At 43.6% G+C, this 16,598-nt stretch overlaps 1 protein-coding gene across 1 annotated transcript in view; it reads left to right on the plus strand.

Moving 5' to 3' along the window:
• Positions 1–6: 6 nt before the first annotated feature.
• Positions 7–16,598, plus strand: part of AGO4 (argonaute RISC component 4) — a 55,450-nt gene continuing 38,858 nt past the window's right edge. The window contains 3 exon segments of the mRNA XM_017884545.1: positions 7–65; positions 9,292–9,457; positions 16,179–16,299. Coding sequence (XP_017740034.1) covers positions 47–65; positions 9,292–9,457; positions 16,179–16,299 — 306 coding nt within the window. The 5' untranslated portion in view covers positions 7–46.

Genomic DNA, 16,598 nt, shown 5'->3' on the forward strand with positions numbered 1-16,598 from the left:
AGCGGGAGGCGCCGGGGACCGGGGCGAGGCGGCCCCCGCCGCCGCCATGGAGGCGCTGGGACCCGGTGAGGAGCGAGCTCGGGTCGGGGCGGGACCGGGGACCCGGGGCCCGGGGCGGGCGGCCGGGACTTTCGCTGCCCCGTCGCCCCGCCGGGTTTGGGCCGCCAGGCCTCGGGGAAGGGGACCCGAGCCCCGCAGCACGAAGCCGAGGGAGCTGACCCGGGCCTGGGGGGCGGTGACCGCGCCCCAGCCGGCCGTTGGGTGGATCCTGAGGTCCGGGGGGGAGGTTCGGGAAGGTGACCCGCTCCGCCGGGCGAAGGCCACTCTTGGCCTCACGTCGGGGAGATGATTTGTGCCCGGGATCGCGGCGAGGGTAGTTTTGGGCCTCAGAAGGGGCGATCCGCTACCCAGTGCGCGCGGAGGCCTGGCCCAGACCGGGAAAAGGGCCCCGCCGCCTGCTAGCAGCCGGTAGTCCTGGTTTGGGGCCGCGCCCCTGTTTTTCTTTGCATTGGCAGACGGTCCAGAGCCTTCAGATGAGGAAGAACTTCATCCAAACACCTCTCATGATCTCTGAAGGTCAAGGGACAAAATGCCCATCCTTTCTGAAAGGCCCTGATGTCCCGAAGAACATGGTTCTGTGCCTCTATCTGTTACTCAGTCTGTGTGTTAGTCACAGAGTGGTCCGGGCCAGCCTTTGAGTGACACAGGAGTTGCCAGCCAGTCTGCTCCAGCACAGGCTTCAGTGCCCTGAGTTCTCTTCTAATTGGGTTATGAGTGGTTGTGAGGATCAAATGAAGGAGAAAGTGCTTTGGAAACTGTAATTTGTTGTGGATATGGATGGCCTCTGGTTATTTCTCTCTATCCAAACCAGAGGAACCATTCCAGGTTGTAACGAGTGCCCTGAGTATTGGGGCCTGGTGCTTCCACCTCAAAGCCCAACAGGTTTCTAATGCCTTGGCTAAGTAGCGCAGGGTTTAGGGGCTGTGGTGGAATTAACTTTAATATTCAAATCTTACCTACATAATGAACTTAGTCGTAGAGTGTTTCGTCTTTTTAATGCGTAGACAATTTGAGTTGCCATTTGAGTTTGGAAACTTGGCAGGTTTGTTTACTTAGCACTTGTTTGCATAGCTGAGTGATTAAACTCCACCCTAATTTGCTTCTTCAAGTATTGTTTAAAGGCCCTCATAATCAGATTTCATATGCCTTTTAAAAATAATTTGGCTTGCCGCATTAATATTATTTGATAAACTTCGGTGTATTATGCCAGGTTAACTTAAGATATGTCCCCTGGCTAAAGACATGATCAGGTCTTTAGGAATGTAACAGACTTCCGTTCAAATTCAATGTAGTAGTGTAATAGTTGTATGACCCTGGGCAAATTACTTAATTCCTTTGAACTTTCATTTTCTCATCTATAAACTGAGGGTAATATTATGTTCTGTAAGATTGTTGAGAGAATGAAATGAGAGCATATGAGAAGTCTTACTATAGAGACTACTGCCTCAACAAATGTTTCTTCCCTCCCCCTAGTAATTCATAATTGAAACAACTGTTGCATTTATGAGCTGATATCAAAAGAAACTGTGTAACTGTGGGCATAAACTGAATTTCATGGAAAGGATCAACCTGGTGATGTCAGGCACTGCCCAGGGACTCTTTTTTGTTTGTTTGATTTTAGCTTTTGCAGGTTTGAGGATTTAGTGGTTCACTCAGGATTGTTCAGATTGTGGAAAATTAATTCTCACTAACCATATTTATAAGACACTAATGAATAAGCCAGAATGTCACATAGATCTTTTCTGTTGAGTGGAATATTTTCCTGTCTGCTCTCTAGCAAACTCCTTTTTTGGTGTTGCAGTACCTTGGAAACCCAACTAATAAGTAGCTGCCTGCTAAGCATAGAATCAGAGCAAAGGGAGTTGATCGTCCTGTGGGATGATTCATCCAGGCTGTTTTAGAACCTGGAGAATCATCCCTGCTTCTCTGGCAGAGCACACCTGGATCTAGTGCTTTGTGCCCTCCTCACTTGAACAGTCCCTGAAACCTTAGTCTAGTCTTATTCTGTCCGTCCCCGCCCACCGCCTCCCCGCAACCTGTTTCAGTTTCTGCCAATACTCAGAAATATAATTAATTAGATTACCACTTATTTTGGCAATATGTTGTTTGCAGTACTTTATAGTTTGTAAAGTGCTTTTATAACTATTAGGTCATTTAATCCTCTGGGAGGTAGGCAAGGCAGGTAGCTATCCCATTTTACAGATGAGAAAAGTGAGGTTCAGAGAGGATGAAGTGACTTCATTAGGGTTTCAAAAGGCCAAATGATGGAATAAAGACCAGAGTTTGGGTCATTTGACTTCTAATCTAATCGTCTCCTCTTCATTAAGGCTGACTTCATCTGTTCTATGTTAAGTCATATCAGTTGCCCTTTCAGAGAATCCTGTTATCTGACTTGTCACCACGTTTTGGGGATACCCTGAAAATAAAACTCAGGGACCGGGCTGGGTGTGGTGTCTCATGCCTGTAATCCCAGCACTTTGGGAGGCTGAGGTGGGTGGATCACTTGAGGCCAGGAGTTCGAGACCAACCTGGCCAACATGGTGAAACCCCATCTCTACTAAAAATACAAAAATTAGCTGGGTGTGGTGGCATACCTGTAGCCCTAGCTACTCTGGGGTGGCTGAAGTGGGAGGATGGCTTGAGCCTGGGAGGCAGAGGCTGCGGTGAGCTGAGATCACACCTCAAAAAGAAACTCTGCCTCAAAACAAAACGACAGAAAACCAACCAAACAACAAAAAAACACCCCAGGGGCTGGGCACAGTGGCTCACGCCTGAAATTCCAGCACTCTGGGAGGCCAAGGTGGGCAGATCACCTGAGGTTGGGAGTTCAAGACCATCCTGGCCAACATAGTGAAACCCGTCTCTACTAAAAATATAAAAATTAACTGGGCGTGGTGGTGCGCACCTGTAGTCTGAGGCTGCAGCAGGAGAATCGCTTGAACACGGGAAGCGGAAGTTGCAGTGAGCCGAGATTGCGCCACTGCACTCCAGCCTGGGCAACAAAGCAAGACTCCATCTTAAAAAAAAAAAAAAAAAAAGTCACCTCAGGGACCTTTGAGCACTAACTATGACTATAATATTTACAAATGCAATTATAATAGCTAACATTTCCTGATCATTTACTATTGCAAGGCACTATGTTAAACCTTTTTTTTTTTTTTTTTTTTTTTTTTTTGAGACAGAGTCTCGCTCTATCACCCAGGCTGGAGGGCAATGGCGCGATCTCGGCTCGCTGCAGCCTCCACCTCCTGAGTTCAAGCAGTTCTCTGCCTCAGGCTCCCGAGTAGCTGGGTTACAGGTGCCCACCACGCCCGGCTAATTTTTGCATTTTTAGTAGAGACAGGGTTTCACCATCTTGGCCAGGCTGGTCTTAAACTCCTGACCTTGTGATCCACCCGCCTCGGCCTCCCAAAGTGCTGGAATTACAGGCATGAGCCACTGTGCCCAGCCTTTATGTTAAACCTTGAATACACATCATCTCATGGGATAGATGCCATTATTATTACACACGTGCCCATTTTATAAATGAGGAAACTGAGATGCAGAGAGGCCAAGAAACTGGCCCAACATCATGCAGTTAGGGAGTGGTGAGACCAGGATTGAAACCTAGGTAATTTGGTTCCAGAGCTTTAGCCACTGTGCTTTATTGCTTCCTTACATAGATAGCTGGCTAAATTCAAAGAAACCAGATTTTTCCTAGCCTTCAGAGCTGTAGAAATAAATCTCTGTTGTTTAGGCCAAATTATAAAAAAAAAAAGAAAGAAAGAAAGAAAAATAAATAAATTAGCTTCTAGAATGAAAAAAATATATAATTTTCAAACTAAATCTTCTAAGCTTATTAAAAGAAATTATCACTCAGCTTCTAACTTTTCTCTTTGCCAAGGAAAGGAGATACAAATAGTATTTACTTTTTGCCACTTCTTAATCATTTTCTTTCAATTCTTCTGCCTCTGCCTCTTTGATATCAAGTATTTCAGGTAAGAATACATACCACGGCCGGGCGCGGTGGCTCAAGCCTGTAATCCCAGCACTTTGGGAGGCCGAGATGGGCGGATCACGAGGTCAGGAGATCGAGACCATCCTGGCTAATATGGTGAAACCCCGTCTCTACTAAAGAATACAAAAAACTAGCCGGGCGACGAGGCGGGCGCCTGTAGTCCCAGCTACTTGGGAGGCGGAGGCAGGAGAATGGCGTGAACCTGGGAGGCGGAGCTTGCAGTGAGCTGAGATCCGGCCACCGCACTCCAGCCTGGGCGACAGAGCCAGACTCCGTCTCAAAAAAAAAAAAAAAAAAGAATACATACCACAAGATTATGAAGTATATTGGGGAAAAAAAAGTGCTAGGCTAGGAGTTAGGAGATTTGGATTCTAGTTAGCATTTAAACTCAAAGTCTTATTATGTCCTTAAGCAAGTCATTTGGTCCAAGTTTCTGTTTCCAAATTTCTATTATAAAGCTGTATTTCTTACAACTTTTTTTTCTTTTTTTTTAAGACGAGTCTCATTTTGTCACCCTTGCTGGATTGCAGTGGTGTGATCTCGGCTTACTGCAACCTCCACCTCCCAGGTTCAAGCTATTCCCTTGCCTCAGTCTCCCTAGTAGCTGGGATTAGAGGTGCCCACTACCACACCTGGCTAATTTTTCTATTTTTAGTAGAGACGGGGTTTCGCCATGTTTGCCAGGCTGGTCTCAAACTCCTGACCTCAGGTGATCCATCCGCTTCAGCCTTCCAAAGTCCTGGGATTACAGGCATGAGCCACTGTGCCTGGCCTCTTACAACTTTGTGAATGATACAGTGATTGCTTAAGTGTATCTTGAAATATGCAGAGTTGAGTTATTTATATGATTTAATTGAGTTAATTCAGTATGTTCATCACCTCTCACATTATTTACTATTTACTTCTTGCCTTGTTACCTTGTTTGTAACTGTCTTATCAATTGTACTGATAGATCCTCCTATACACTAGAAGTAGAACTTAACTCCAGGCAATAAGAATACTTTTAGTGGGCCGGGCACGGTGGTTCATGTCTGTAATCCCAGCACTTTGGGAGGCCGAAGCAGGTGGATCGCAAGGTCAGGAGATCGAGACCATCCTGGCTAACACGGTGAAACCCTGTCTCTACTAAAAATACAATTAGCCGGGCATGGTGGCGTGCGCCTGTAGTCCCAGCTGCTGGGGAGCGTGAGGCAGGAGAATGGTGTGAACCTGGGAGGCAGAGCTTGCGCCACTGCACTCCGGACTGAGCGACAGAGTGAGACTCCATCTCAAAAAAAAACAAAACAAAAGAATACTTTTGCATAAATTATGTGCTTTTGCTTCATTGAAAAATAATTGTCAGCTGGGCATAGTGGCTCATGACTGTAATCCCAGCACTTTGGGAGGCCTAGGTGGGCAGATTGCTTGAGCCCAGGAGTTCAAGACCAGCCTAGGCAACATGGCAAAACTCAAAACCTCATCTCTACCAAAAATACAAAAATTAGGCCGGGCGCGGTGGCTCACACCTGTCATCCCAGCACTTCGGGAGGCCGAGGCGGGCAGATCATGAGGTCAGGAGATTGAGAGCAGCCTGGCTAACACGGTGAAACCCCGTCTCTACTAAAAATACCAAAATTAGCCGGGCATGGTGGCGGGCGCCTGTAGTCCCAGCTACTCAGGAGGCTGAGGCAGGAGAATGGCGTGAACCCAGGAGGCGGAGCTTGCAGTGACTGAGATTGAGCCACTGCACTTTAGCCTGGGTGACAGAGTGAGACTCCATCTCAAAAAAAAAAAAAAGCAAAAATTAGCTGGGCGTGGTATCCCAGTTACTCTGGAGGCTCAGATAGGAGGATCAGTTAAGTCCAGGAGGTCGAGGCTGCAGTGAGCCATGATTGAATCAGTGCACTCCAGCCTGGGCAACAGAGCAAGACCCTGGCTCAAAATAAGAAAAAGAAGAAAAGACGAAAGAGAGAGAGAGAGAGACACTTTAGGAGGGCGAGGTGGGCACATCACGAGGTCAGGAGTTTGAGACCAGCCTGGCCAAGATGGTGAAACCCCGTCTCTACTAAAAATACAAAAAATTAGCTTGGCATGGTGGCTGGCGTCTGTAATCCCAACCACTTGGGAGGCTAAGGCAGGAGAATCTCTTAAACCTGGGAGGCGGGAGTTGCAGTGAGCCGAGGTCGCACTGCACTGCAGCCTGGACGACAGTGCGAGACTCTGTCTCAAAAAAAAAAAAAAAAAAAAGAGAAAGAAAGAAAGAAGAGAGAGAGAGAACAGAAGGAAGGATGGAAGGGAGGGAGGGAGAGAAAGAAAGAAAAATAATTATCATTTTTGTCTTTAGATTCTACCTGGGATTATTGACACCGTTCAGTTCAACATTTGTTGAATTCTTACAACATGATGGCTGCTGCATTAGATATTGAGAAGATTAACAGGAGGTTCATTTATTATAAGAGTTTGTGGCCGGGCGCGGTGGCTCAAGCCTGTATATCCCAGCACTTTGGGAAGGCCGAGACAGCGATGCACGAGGTCAGGAGATGAGACCATCCTGGCTAAAACGGTGAAACCCGCTCTACTAAAAATACAAAGGCTAGCGGGGCGAGGTGGCGGGCGCCTGTAGTCCCAGCACTGCGAGAGGCTGAGGCCAGAGATGGCGTGAACGCCTGGAGGCGGAGTTTGCAGTGAGCGAGATGCGGCCACTTGCAGCTCCAGCCGGGGCGACAGAGCGAGACTCGTCTCAAAAAAAAAAAAAAAAAAAAAAAAAAGAGTTGTAATCTAGTGAAGTAGAGCCAGAGTAACTTAACAAGTGGTTTCTTATACTTGCTCTATGGGTTCCCCTATAGAGACAGTCTTTTGAACACAGAGGAAGGATCCTCTAGTCTGGGAGAATCAGGAAAGGCTTTCCAAGGAGGTTACATCTAAACCAAATTCTAAAGGATAAGTAGAATATCGTGGGAAAATGAATAATTAATATGTAAAATGATTTTTAATACTTTAAGTGTTAGAATATGGTAATCTGTCACCATAAATATCATAAAGTATTTGCTCTAATTTTCCTAAGTGATGTTGGACCAGAACAACATCTTTTTGTTGTTGTTGTTTTAGACTGAGTCTCCCTCTGTTGCCCAGGCTGGAGTGCAGTGGCGCGATCTCAGCTCACTACAACCTCTGCCTCCAGGATATTGATTTGATGACAAACTTATCATCATTCAGTGATGTACCTCTGTGTCAAACTTAGATATGTAAGATAGGTTATTCTTTTTTTTTTTTTTTTTTTTTTTTTTTGAGATGGAGTTTCGCTGACCAGGCTGGAGTGCAATGGCGCGATCTTGGTTCACCACAACTTCCGCCTTCCAGGTTGAAGTGATTCTCCTGCCTCAGCCTCCCGAGTAGCTGGGATTACAGGCGCCCACCACTGTGCCCGGCTAATTTTTGTATTTTTAGTAGAGACGGGGTTTTACTATGCTGGCCAGGCTGGTCTCAAACTGCTGACCTCAGGTGATCTGCCTGCCTTGGCCTCCCAAAGTGCTGGGATTACAGGTGTGAGCCACCATGCGGGGTCCAGAACAACTTCTTGCTTCAAAGTTTTCTCTCCTTAGTGAAGTCTTTGTTCTCAGTGAAATGCCATTGCAGTAACAGAACCTGTTGTAACTTTCCATTGTAACCACAGCCCACTTTGCTCAATGCCTATTCATAGCAGAAAAGATGTTCGTTTTTTAGGCCAGTGTCCACTTGATACTGTCATCAAAAAGGAGTCAGATTTTTTCTAAACAAGTGTCTCCCAGACTGTGCTCCACAAGATCCTTTTCTGCTGAGTATTAATAGATGTTCAAATCTTAGAGAGAGAGAGAGAGAGAGAGAGAGAGAGAGTTCTGTGGGAGGAAAAAAAGTTAGCTAAATGATGAGGTAAAGTTAACCAGGTTTATTTATTACATGACTTTCTCGAGAATTTGATATGATAATACACATTGAAATGTTATATTAACTCTCTCTTGCATGAGAGAGTATGGAAGGTTTTTTTTAACTTATGGAATCTTTTCTTTTTAAAAATAGTTTGGAAAGATTACTCTGTCTACACCAGGGTTTCTCAACCTCTTTCTCAGCACTATTGATATTTTGGACTGGGTAATTCTTTATTGTGGGGGGCTGTGTTATGCATTGTAGAATGCATAGCTGTATCCTGGGTCCTTTCCACTAGACGCCAGCAGCACTCCTCAGGTTGTGACAACCAAAAATATGTCCAGATATTTGCCAAATGTTTCCTGGGGAACAAAATTACCCCAGGTTGAGAACCACTGGTCTAGACTGTACATTCTTTGAAAGAAGGAGCTCTGTCTTCTTTCTGAATCCATAGTACAGGTTAGGTATGTTATAACTGAATAACTGAATAAATGTCTGTGGAATAAACTAGATCTTATGAACAAGAAATCTCAAATTGTCCAGGTTCTAAAAAGATCGAGTTATAAACGAGAAGGTCTAGCTTTATTGGTATTGTTTCACTATTGAAATTAGCAAATAAGTTGATAAATAGAGCTGCAGTTTAATCTTCTCCTATATGTACAATTTATAGTGATGCAGGCTAATTTGTGAGAGATTAATAGATCATTTCCAACTCTGGGGATGGTGGCTCCAGAGTTTAGAGATGATTTTTAAAATGCATATAATTTTGTAAGTGTAGCTATAGAGCTACTAATGCTCATGCAAGATTTTATACTGTAGCCTATGCTTGAGAGGAATTCATCATTCTAATTTTGATGTCATTATATTAAAAATAATAGCAACATGGCAAAATATTTAGAAATCTAGAGAACTTTAGGTCAAAAGACACCCCAAATTCTTTAGAATGCATACAGTGAATAATAAGATCTCAATAATTGCAGCCATCATCATCATCATCAACAGGAAGAATAAATAGCACAATAGGCCGAGCACAGTGGCTCACGCCTGTAAGCCCAGCACTTTGGGAGGCCGAGGTGGGTGGATCACGAGGTCAGGAGTTCGGACCAGCCTGGCCAATGTGGTGAAACCTCGTCTCTACTAAAAATACAAAAATTAGCTAGGCTTGATGGCGGGCGCCTGTAATCCCAGCTACTCGAGAGGCTGAGGCAGGAGAATCACTTGCAACTGGAAGGCAGAGGTTGCAGTGAGCCAGGATCAAGCCACTGCACTCCACCCTGGGTGAAAGAGCAAAACTCTGTCTCAAAAAAAAAAAAAAAAAAAATAGTACAGCAAATGTCTTTCAATCTCTTTAGGACCTCCGGCTAGCCTATTTCAGCCACCTCGTCGTCCTGGCCTTGGAACTGTTGGAAAACCAATTCGACTGTTAGCCAATCATTTTCAGGTTCAGATTCCTAAAATAGATGTGTATCACTATGATGTGGATATTAAGCCTGAAAAACGGCCTCGTAGAGTCAACAGGTAAGGATTAGAAAGAGTGAGTGGATTTCTGTATGTTTTAAGTGCAGATAATTTATTTATGTATCATACTGTTCTCTAAATTCATCCAACATGTAGGCTTTGTTATTCTCTAAGATGATAGGTTTCTTAATAGCAGGTTTACTGTCCCATACTTGGTTATCCTCTGTAGGCTCTAGCAAAGTGCTGGATATATATTATTAGTCAATCAGTAAACACTTATTTAATTATGAAAGAGAAAGGTCACTCTTTCATTGACCAAGGGTAGCAAAAATGTGCTGAAATAGGTGAAGACATTAGTGTCTATGGGAAATAGAACTATCTGGAAATTCAAATTTTTATTGTTATACGTTGGTTTTGGACATGAGAAAGATATATATCAATACAGAAGATTACTTGCAGATGTTTTCTTGGGGGAAAAGAAAGACAGAAAAGTCATCTTGGAGTATTGAGAAAACTAAGCACAGAGAGAAGCTCTGGTTATTTCTAGCATTATCTAAGAGTGGTCCTGATGAGATGATGTAAGTATTGTGGTCTGTATAGCAGGAATTTACCTGGTGTGAAGACAGCCCTGTAGCAAATATTCTTACAGTGTGCTGAATATACATCCACTTTCCTTTTCTCTGTTTCTATGCAGTGACATTCAGGCAATGTTTGATATTAAGATTCTTGCTTTTTTAAGATTGGTCTTTTCTGCCAAGTTAAATATTTTGCGCCACTTGATATTTTTCTCATATGGATCAAAATTTGGCTTTCTGGTATAGTTCATTCTCATGTAAACCCATTATTGGCTATTGTGTAACTGAGATCAATAGTAGTAGAAGTGGTGGTAATGGATAACATTGATCCGTTCAACAGATATTTTATTGAGTGTTTATTTTGTGCCAGATATTGTCCTATGCTCTGGGAATTCACCATGAACAAAACAGGCAAAACTTTCTACCTTTCAGGAGCTTATATTCTAATGGGGAAGACCAAAAATAAATGAAGAAGCAAACAAAACATATACTTTGTTAGTTGGTAATAAATGCAATAAAGAAAAAGAAAGTAGAGATGGAAGATAGGAAATGAGGATAGGATGGGCCACTGAGATTTATATATGAATGAATATATATGTTTGTGTATATATATATACACACACACACATAAATGCATATGTAGATATACACACACATATGTATATGTATATATGTATGCAAATAGCTAGGGAAAGTCTCACTGAAAAGTGACATTCGACCTAGAGGAGGTGAGGGATATCTGCATGAAGAGTGTCCCAGGCAAAGTCTGAAGCTTGGTGAATTCAAGAAACAGTGGGCCGGGCGTGGTGGCTCATGCCTGTAATCCCAGCACTTTGGGAGGCTAAGGCGGGCAGATCACTTGAGGTCAGGAGGTTGAGACCAGCCTGGCCAACATGATGAAACCCTGTTTCTACTAAAAATACAAAAATTAGCCGGGCATAGTGGCATGTGCCTGTAATCCCAGCTACTTGGGAGGCTGAGGCAAGAGAATCACTTGAATCTGGGAGATGGAGGTTGCAGTGAGCGGAGATCGTGCCACTGCATTCCAGCCTGGGCAACAGAGGGAGACTCTGTCTCAAAAAGAAAAAAAAAAAAGAAAGAAAGAAACAGCAGATAATTCTGGATTGCTGGAGCAAGTGAGTGGGGGAGAGTGATAGGAGATGAGTTTGGAGAAATTTCAGAAGGCCTCTATCATGCAGAGCTTGTAAGCATTCATAACACTTTGTCATTTACTCTGGTTAGGTGAGTTTTAAATACTAAACCCACACATGACTAGACAAATCTAAGACATGACTAGCTTATATTTTTAGTGGATTGCCCTGGATGCTGTGCTGAAATTGCACCCTAGCAGGTAAGGGTGAAAAGCATGGAAATTAATTAGGAGGCACCTGGAATGATTCAGGTGAAAAGTAATGGTGGTTTAGACTTGAGTAGTATAATTGATAGTGATGAGAAGTGGTCAGATTCTGCAAATATTTTCACAGTCGTGTCAATAAGATTTACGGATGGATTGAACATGTGGTGTGAAAGAAAGAAATGAGTCATGATTAATTCCAGGGTTTTTGTCCTGAGCTAGTGGGAAAAAAGGAGTTGTCATTTATTAGATGGTGAAAACTGCAAGAGAAGCAGAAGCAGGGAGTAGCAGATCAGGCGACCTGTGAGTTTTGGACATTAGAGTTGAGATGACTATTAGACATGCTAGTGGAGGTCGGGCGTGGTAGCTCGTTCCTGTAATCCCAGCACTTTAGGAGGTTGAGGTGGGAGGATTGCTTGAAGCCAGGAGTTTGCAACAAGCTTAGGCAACATGGCCAGACTCTGTCTATATTAAAAAAAAAAAAAAAAAAGCTGGGTGCGGTGGCTCACACCTGTAATCCCAGCACTTTGGGAGGCTGAGGTGGGTGGATCATGAGGTCAGGAGATCGAGACCAGCCTGGTCAATATGGTGAAACCCCATCCCTACTAATGATACAAAAATTAGCTGGGCGTGGTGGTGCGTGCCTGTAGTCCCAGCTACTCAGGAGGCTGAGGCAGAAGAATCACTTGAACCTGGGAGGTAGAGGTTGCAGTGAGCTGAGATTGTGCCACTGCACATCAACCTGGATGACAAAGTGAGACTGTCTCAAAAAAAAAAAAAAAAAATTAGCTGGGTACAGTGGCACATGCCTGTAGTCCCACCTACTCAGGAGGCTGAGGCAGGTGGATCACTTGATCCCAGGGGTCGAGGTTGCAGTGTGCCATGTTGCACCACTACACTCCAGCCCAGATGACAGAATGAGACTGAGTCTAAAAAAAAAAAAAAGAGGAGGTTGAATACAGTATTAAGATTGGATTCAGGGGACAGATCCAGGCTGGAGACAAACATTTGAGAATCATGAGCTTATTGGTGATAAAGCCATGAGACTTGATGAGATTATGTTGAAAGTGAATGTGGGTGGAGAAAATAAGACTCCTACGCTGGGTCTTGAGGCACTCCAATATTTAAAGATTTAACTTAAAGATTAAAGGCGATGAGGAAGTATCAGGAAGATTGGCATGGAGAGACCACTGGAATAGGAGAAAACCAGGGGAGTGGTGCTCTGGAGGCAAAGGAAGAAGACGTTTTAAGTTGGAAGGATGGATTTTCTAATGTTCAAAGAGCATTGAATTTAGCTATATGGAGCCCACTGGAGGACATTGATAAGAGTAGTTTGGTAGAGAAAAAGCCCTCCTTGAGAAAGTTCAAGGGAGAAAGGGGAAGAGGAATTACAGACAACTCCTTCAAGGGATTTTGATACAAAAGGGAGCACAGAAATAGAATGTTCACATGAGGAGAAACTGAGGTTAAGAAAGTTTAATTTTTTTTTTTTTTTTTTTTTTTTTTTTTGAGACGGAGTCTCACACCCAGGCTGGAGTGCAGTGGCCGGATCTCAGCTCATTGCAAGCTCTGCCTCCTGGGTTTAGGCCATTCTCCTGCCTCAGCCTCCCGAGTAGCTGGTACTACAGGCGCCCACCAAATCGCCCGGCTCGTTTTTTTTTTTTTTTTTTTTTTTTGTAGAGATGGGGTTTCACGGTGTTTGCCAGGATGGTCTCGATCTCCTGACCTCGTGATCCGCACATCTCGGCCTCCCAAAGTGCTGGGATTACAGGCTTGAGCCACCGCGCCCGGCCTTTTTTTTTTTTTTTGAGATGGAGTCTCACTCTGTCACCCAGGTGGAAGGCAGTGGCATGATCTTGACTCACTGATACCTCCACCTCTGGGGTTCAACTGATTCCCTTCTCTCAGCCTCCCAAGTAGCTGGGATTACAGGCATGCACCCCCACACCTGGCTAATTTTTGTATTTTTAGTAGAGACGGGGTTTCACCACGTTCGTCAGGCTTGTCTCAAACTCCTGACCTCAAGTGATCTGTCTGCCTTGGCCTCCCAAAGTGCTTGGATTACAGGTGTGAGCCACCACACCTGGCCCAAGAAAGTTTGATTTTTTTTTTTTTGAGACGGAGTCTTGCTCTGCCGCCCAGGTTGGAGTGCAGTGGCCGGATCTCAGCTCACTGCAAGCTCCGCCTCCCAGGTTTATGCCATTCTCCTGCCTCAGCCTCCCGAGTAGCTGGGACTGCAGGCGCCCGCCACCTCGCCCGGCTATTTTTTTTGTATTTTTTAGTAGAGACGGAGTTTCACCGGGTTAGCCAGGATGGTCTCGATCTCCTGACCTCGTGATCCACCCGTCTCGGCCTCCCAAAGTGCTGGGATTACAGGCTTGAGCCACCGCGCCCGGCCTGATTTTTTTTTTAAGATGAGAGAAATTAGAGCATGTTTGTATGCTGAAGGGAGTAATCCAGTAAAGAGGAAAAATTTGATGATTTAGGAGAGAAGACAATTTTTGGAATGATACCCATGAGCAGATCAGAGTAAATAGGCTTATTGTGGGACAAGCACCATTCTAAATACTCTATGTGTTATACCTAACACTGTATAAATAAATAAGTACTCTGTGTATTTGCTCAATTAAGACAACCACTTTTTAAGGGAAGTAATATTATTATTGTCATCATAACTTTACATATGAAGAAATGGACATGTGAAAGAGCAAGTGACTTGTCCAAGGTCATGCTGTTCTGCCACTTAACCATTGTGTGACCAGGGACAGGTCACTTGCCCATTCTGAATTTTCTTTTTTCTTTTCTTTAATATGAGGACCGTAATCATTTTCTTATTTGTTTTACAAGGTTGCTGTGAAGATTAATTAAGGATAGAGGGGAAAGTAGCTCTTTACTGTAAAACTTTTTGATCGTAATTTAAGAATGTAAGATGAGAAATTACTCTTTTCTAGTGTGAAAATGTATAGCTCTTAAGTTAGCTCTTTAAAATGGAGATTGTACGATACCACATCTCTCCATCAGTTTTTTTCAGTCGCATGATTTGGTTCGTAAACATGACTTTCCCACAGATTTTGTTTGTGGTAATATAAATGTGTTAGCTAGTTGTGATGTATTTTGGCTTTTAAGATATTGTTCCCACATATGAAACTCACTAACGTTGCTAAGTCAAAGCACCTAACTTTTCATTGACTCTAGCATTCAAAAATCTCACAAACCCAGGTCTGTCCATATCTTAAACTCTATACACCATTTTTTTTGCCACTGCATTTATTCCACGGCCTGTGTACGGTGTGATCTGGCATATATGCAAGAACACTTAAGTAAAGCTCTGGATGCTTGATTGAGAAAAATACTTTCATTCTAAAAACAAAGAAGCTATATTAATCTTTTGAAAAGATAGTATTTTACAACATTCCCTTGTCTACATTGCTTGGAATAAGCACTTTGGAATAAGACAAGCACTTTGGAGTAAGACAATAAATCACTAGCATGAGGCAAAGGGGTTGACTTATTTGTTTGTGTATCATGGATCTTAGATTTACTGATCCTCAGATTTTTGAATTCCTGCTGATTCCCTTTCTCAAAACGAATATACTTGAATAAGGATTTTTTTTTTTTTTGACAGAGTTTTGCTCTGTTGCCCAGGCTGGAGTACAGTGGTGCAATCTCGGCTCACTGCAACCTCCTGGATTCAAGCGATTGTCGTGCCTCAGCCTCCCAAGTACCTGGGATTACACCATGCCTGGCTAAGTTTTGTAGTTTTTTTAGTTGAGACTGGATTTCACCATGTTGGCCAGGCAAGTCTCAAACTCCTGACCGCAAGTGATCCACCTGCCTCAGCCTCCCAAAGTGCTGGAATTGCAGGTGTGAGCCACCGCACCCAGCCAGGATATTGATTTGATGACAAACTTATCATCATTCAGTGATGTACCTCTGTGTCAAACTTAGATATGTAAGATAGGTTATTCTTTTTTTTTTGAGATGGAGTTTCGCTCTTGTTGACCAGGCTGGAGTGCAATGGCGCGATCTTGGTTTACCACAACCTCCGCCTTCCAGGTTCAAGCGATTCTCCTACCTCAGCCTCCTGAGTAGCTGGGATTATAGGCACCCACCATGCCCAGCTGATTTTTGTATTTTTAGTGGAGACAGGATTTCACCGTGTTGGTCAGGCTGGTCTCAAACTCCTGACCTCAAATGATCCATCCACCTCAGCCTCCCAAAGTGCTGGGATTACACCTTTTTTTTTTTCTTTGAGATGGAGTCTTGCTCTGTCACCCAGGCTGGAGTGCAGTGGTGCGATCTCAGCTCACTGCAAGCTCCGCCTCCTGGGTTCACACCATTCTCCTGCCTCAGCCTCCTGAGTAGCTAGGACTACAGGCACCTGCCACCACGCCCGGCTAATTTTTTGTATTTTTAGTAGAGACAGGGTTTCACCGTGTTAGCCAGGCTGCTCTCGATCTCCTGACCTCGTGATCCACCCGCCTCGGCCTCCCAAAGTGCTGGGATTACAGGCATGAGCCACCGCGCCCGGCCCCAGCCAGGTTATTCTTATAAGGCTGTGTTTATCATAGGAGAGGATTTTGGAAAGAGGAGGTTGAGAGGATACTATAAATGTTATTCTCACTTTCCTTTTATTCCCCACTTCTGATATCATCTTATAGTTGTTTTTCTTCACTTGTTGCTACCTTTCTTTAGTTAACTGTTTTTTAAAGTACTCGAATCAATTGTAACCTTCACTCTTACTTTTTCCAAGTAATACTGAACCAAATTTAAATGATTAAGGTATGATGATGCTTTTCTTACTGTGCACCATTTCTGAAAGCTAATTGCCATTATCTCCATTACTGTGAAGGGAGGTAGTAGATACAATGGTGCGGCACTTCAAGATGCAAATATTTGGTGATCGGCAGCCTGGGTATGATGGCAAAAGAAACATGTACACAGCACATCCACTACCAATCGGACGGGATAGGGTAAGTGTTAAAAGCAAGAAATACTTAATTCATTTAGTAGTAATTATACATGACAAAAATGTTTCCTTTTCTTCCCAACACCCACAAAAAAGATGAATGTTTGAGGTGATGATACCATAATTACCCTGATTTCATTATTACACATTGCATACAGATATCAAAATACCACATGTACCCCAAAAGTATGTACAACTGTCATTTATCAATTTTAAAAAATCTGTATGTGAGCAGAAAGAAAAGTTTCTCTAATAACACATCAATTCTTAGAATTTTTTTTTTTTTTTTTTTTTTTTTTTTTT

This window comes from Rhinopithecus bieti, unplaced genomic scaffold (genome assembly GCF_001698545.2).
Source record: "Rhinopithecus bieti isolate Rb0 unplaced genomic scaffold, ASM169854v2 scaffold_13029, whole genome shotgun sequence".
NCBI classification, from domain to species: domain Eukaryota; kingdom Metazoa; phylum Chordata; class Mammalia; order Primates; family Cercopithecidae; genus Rhinopithecus; species Rhinopithecus bieti.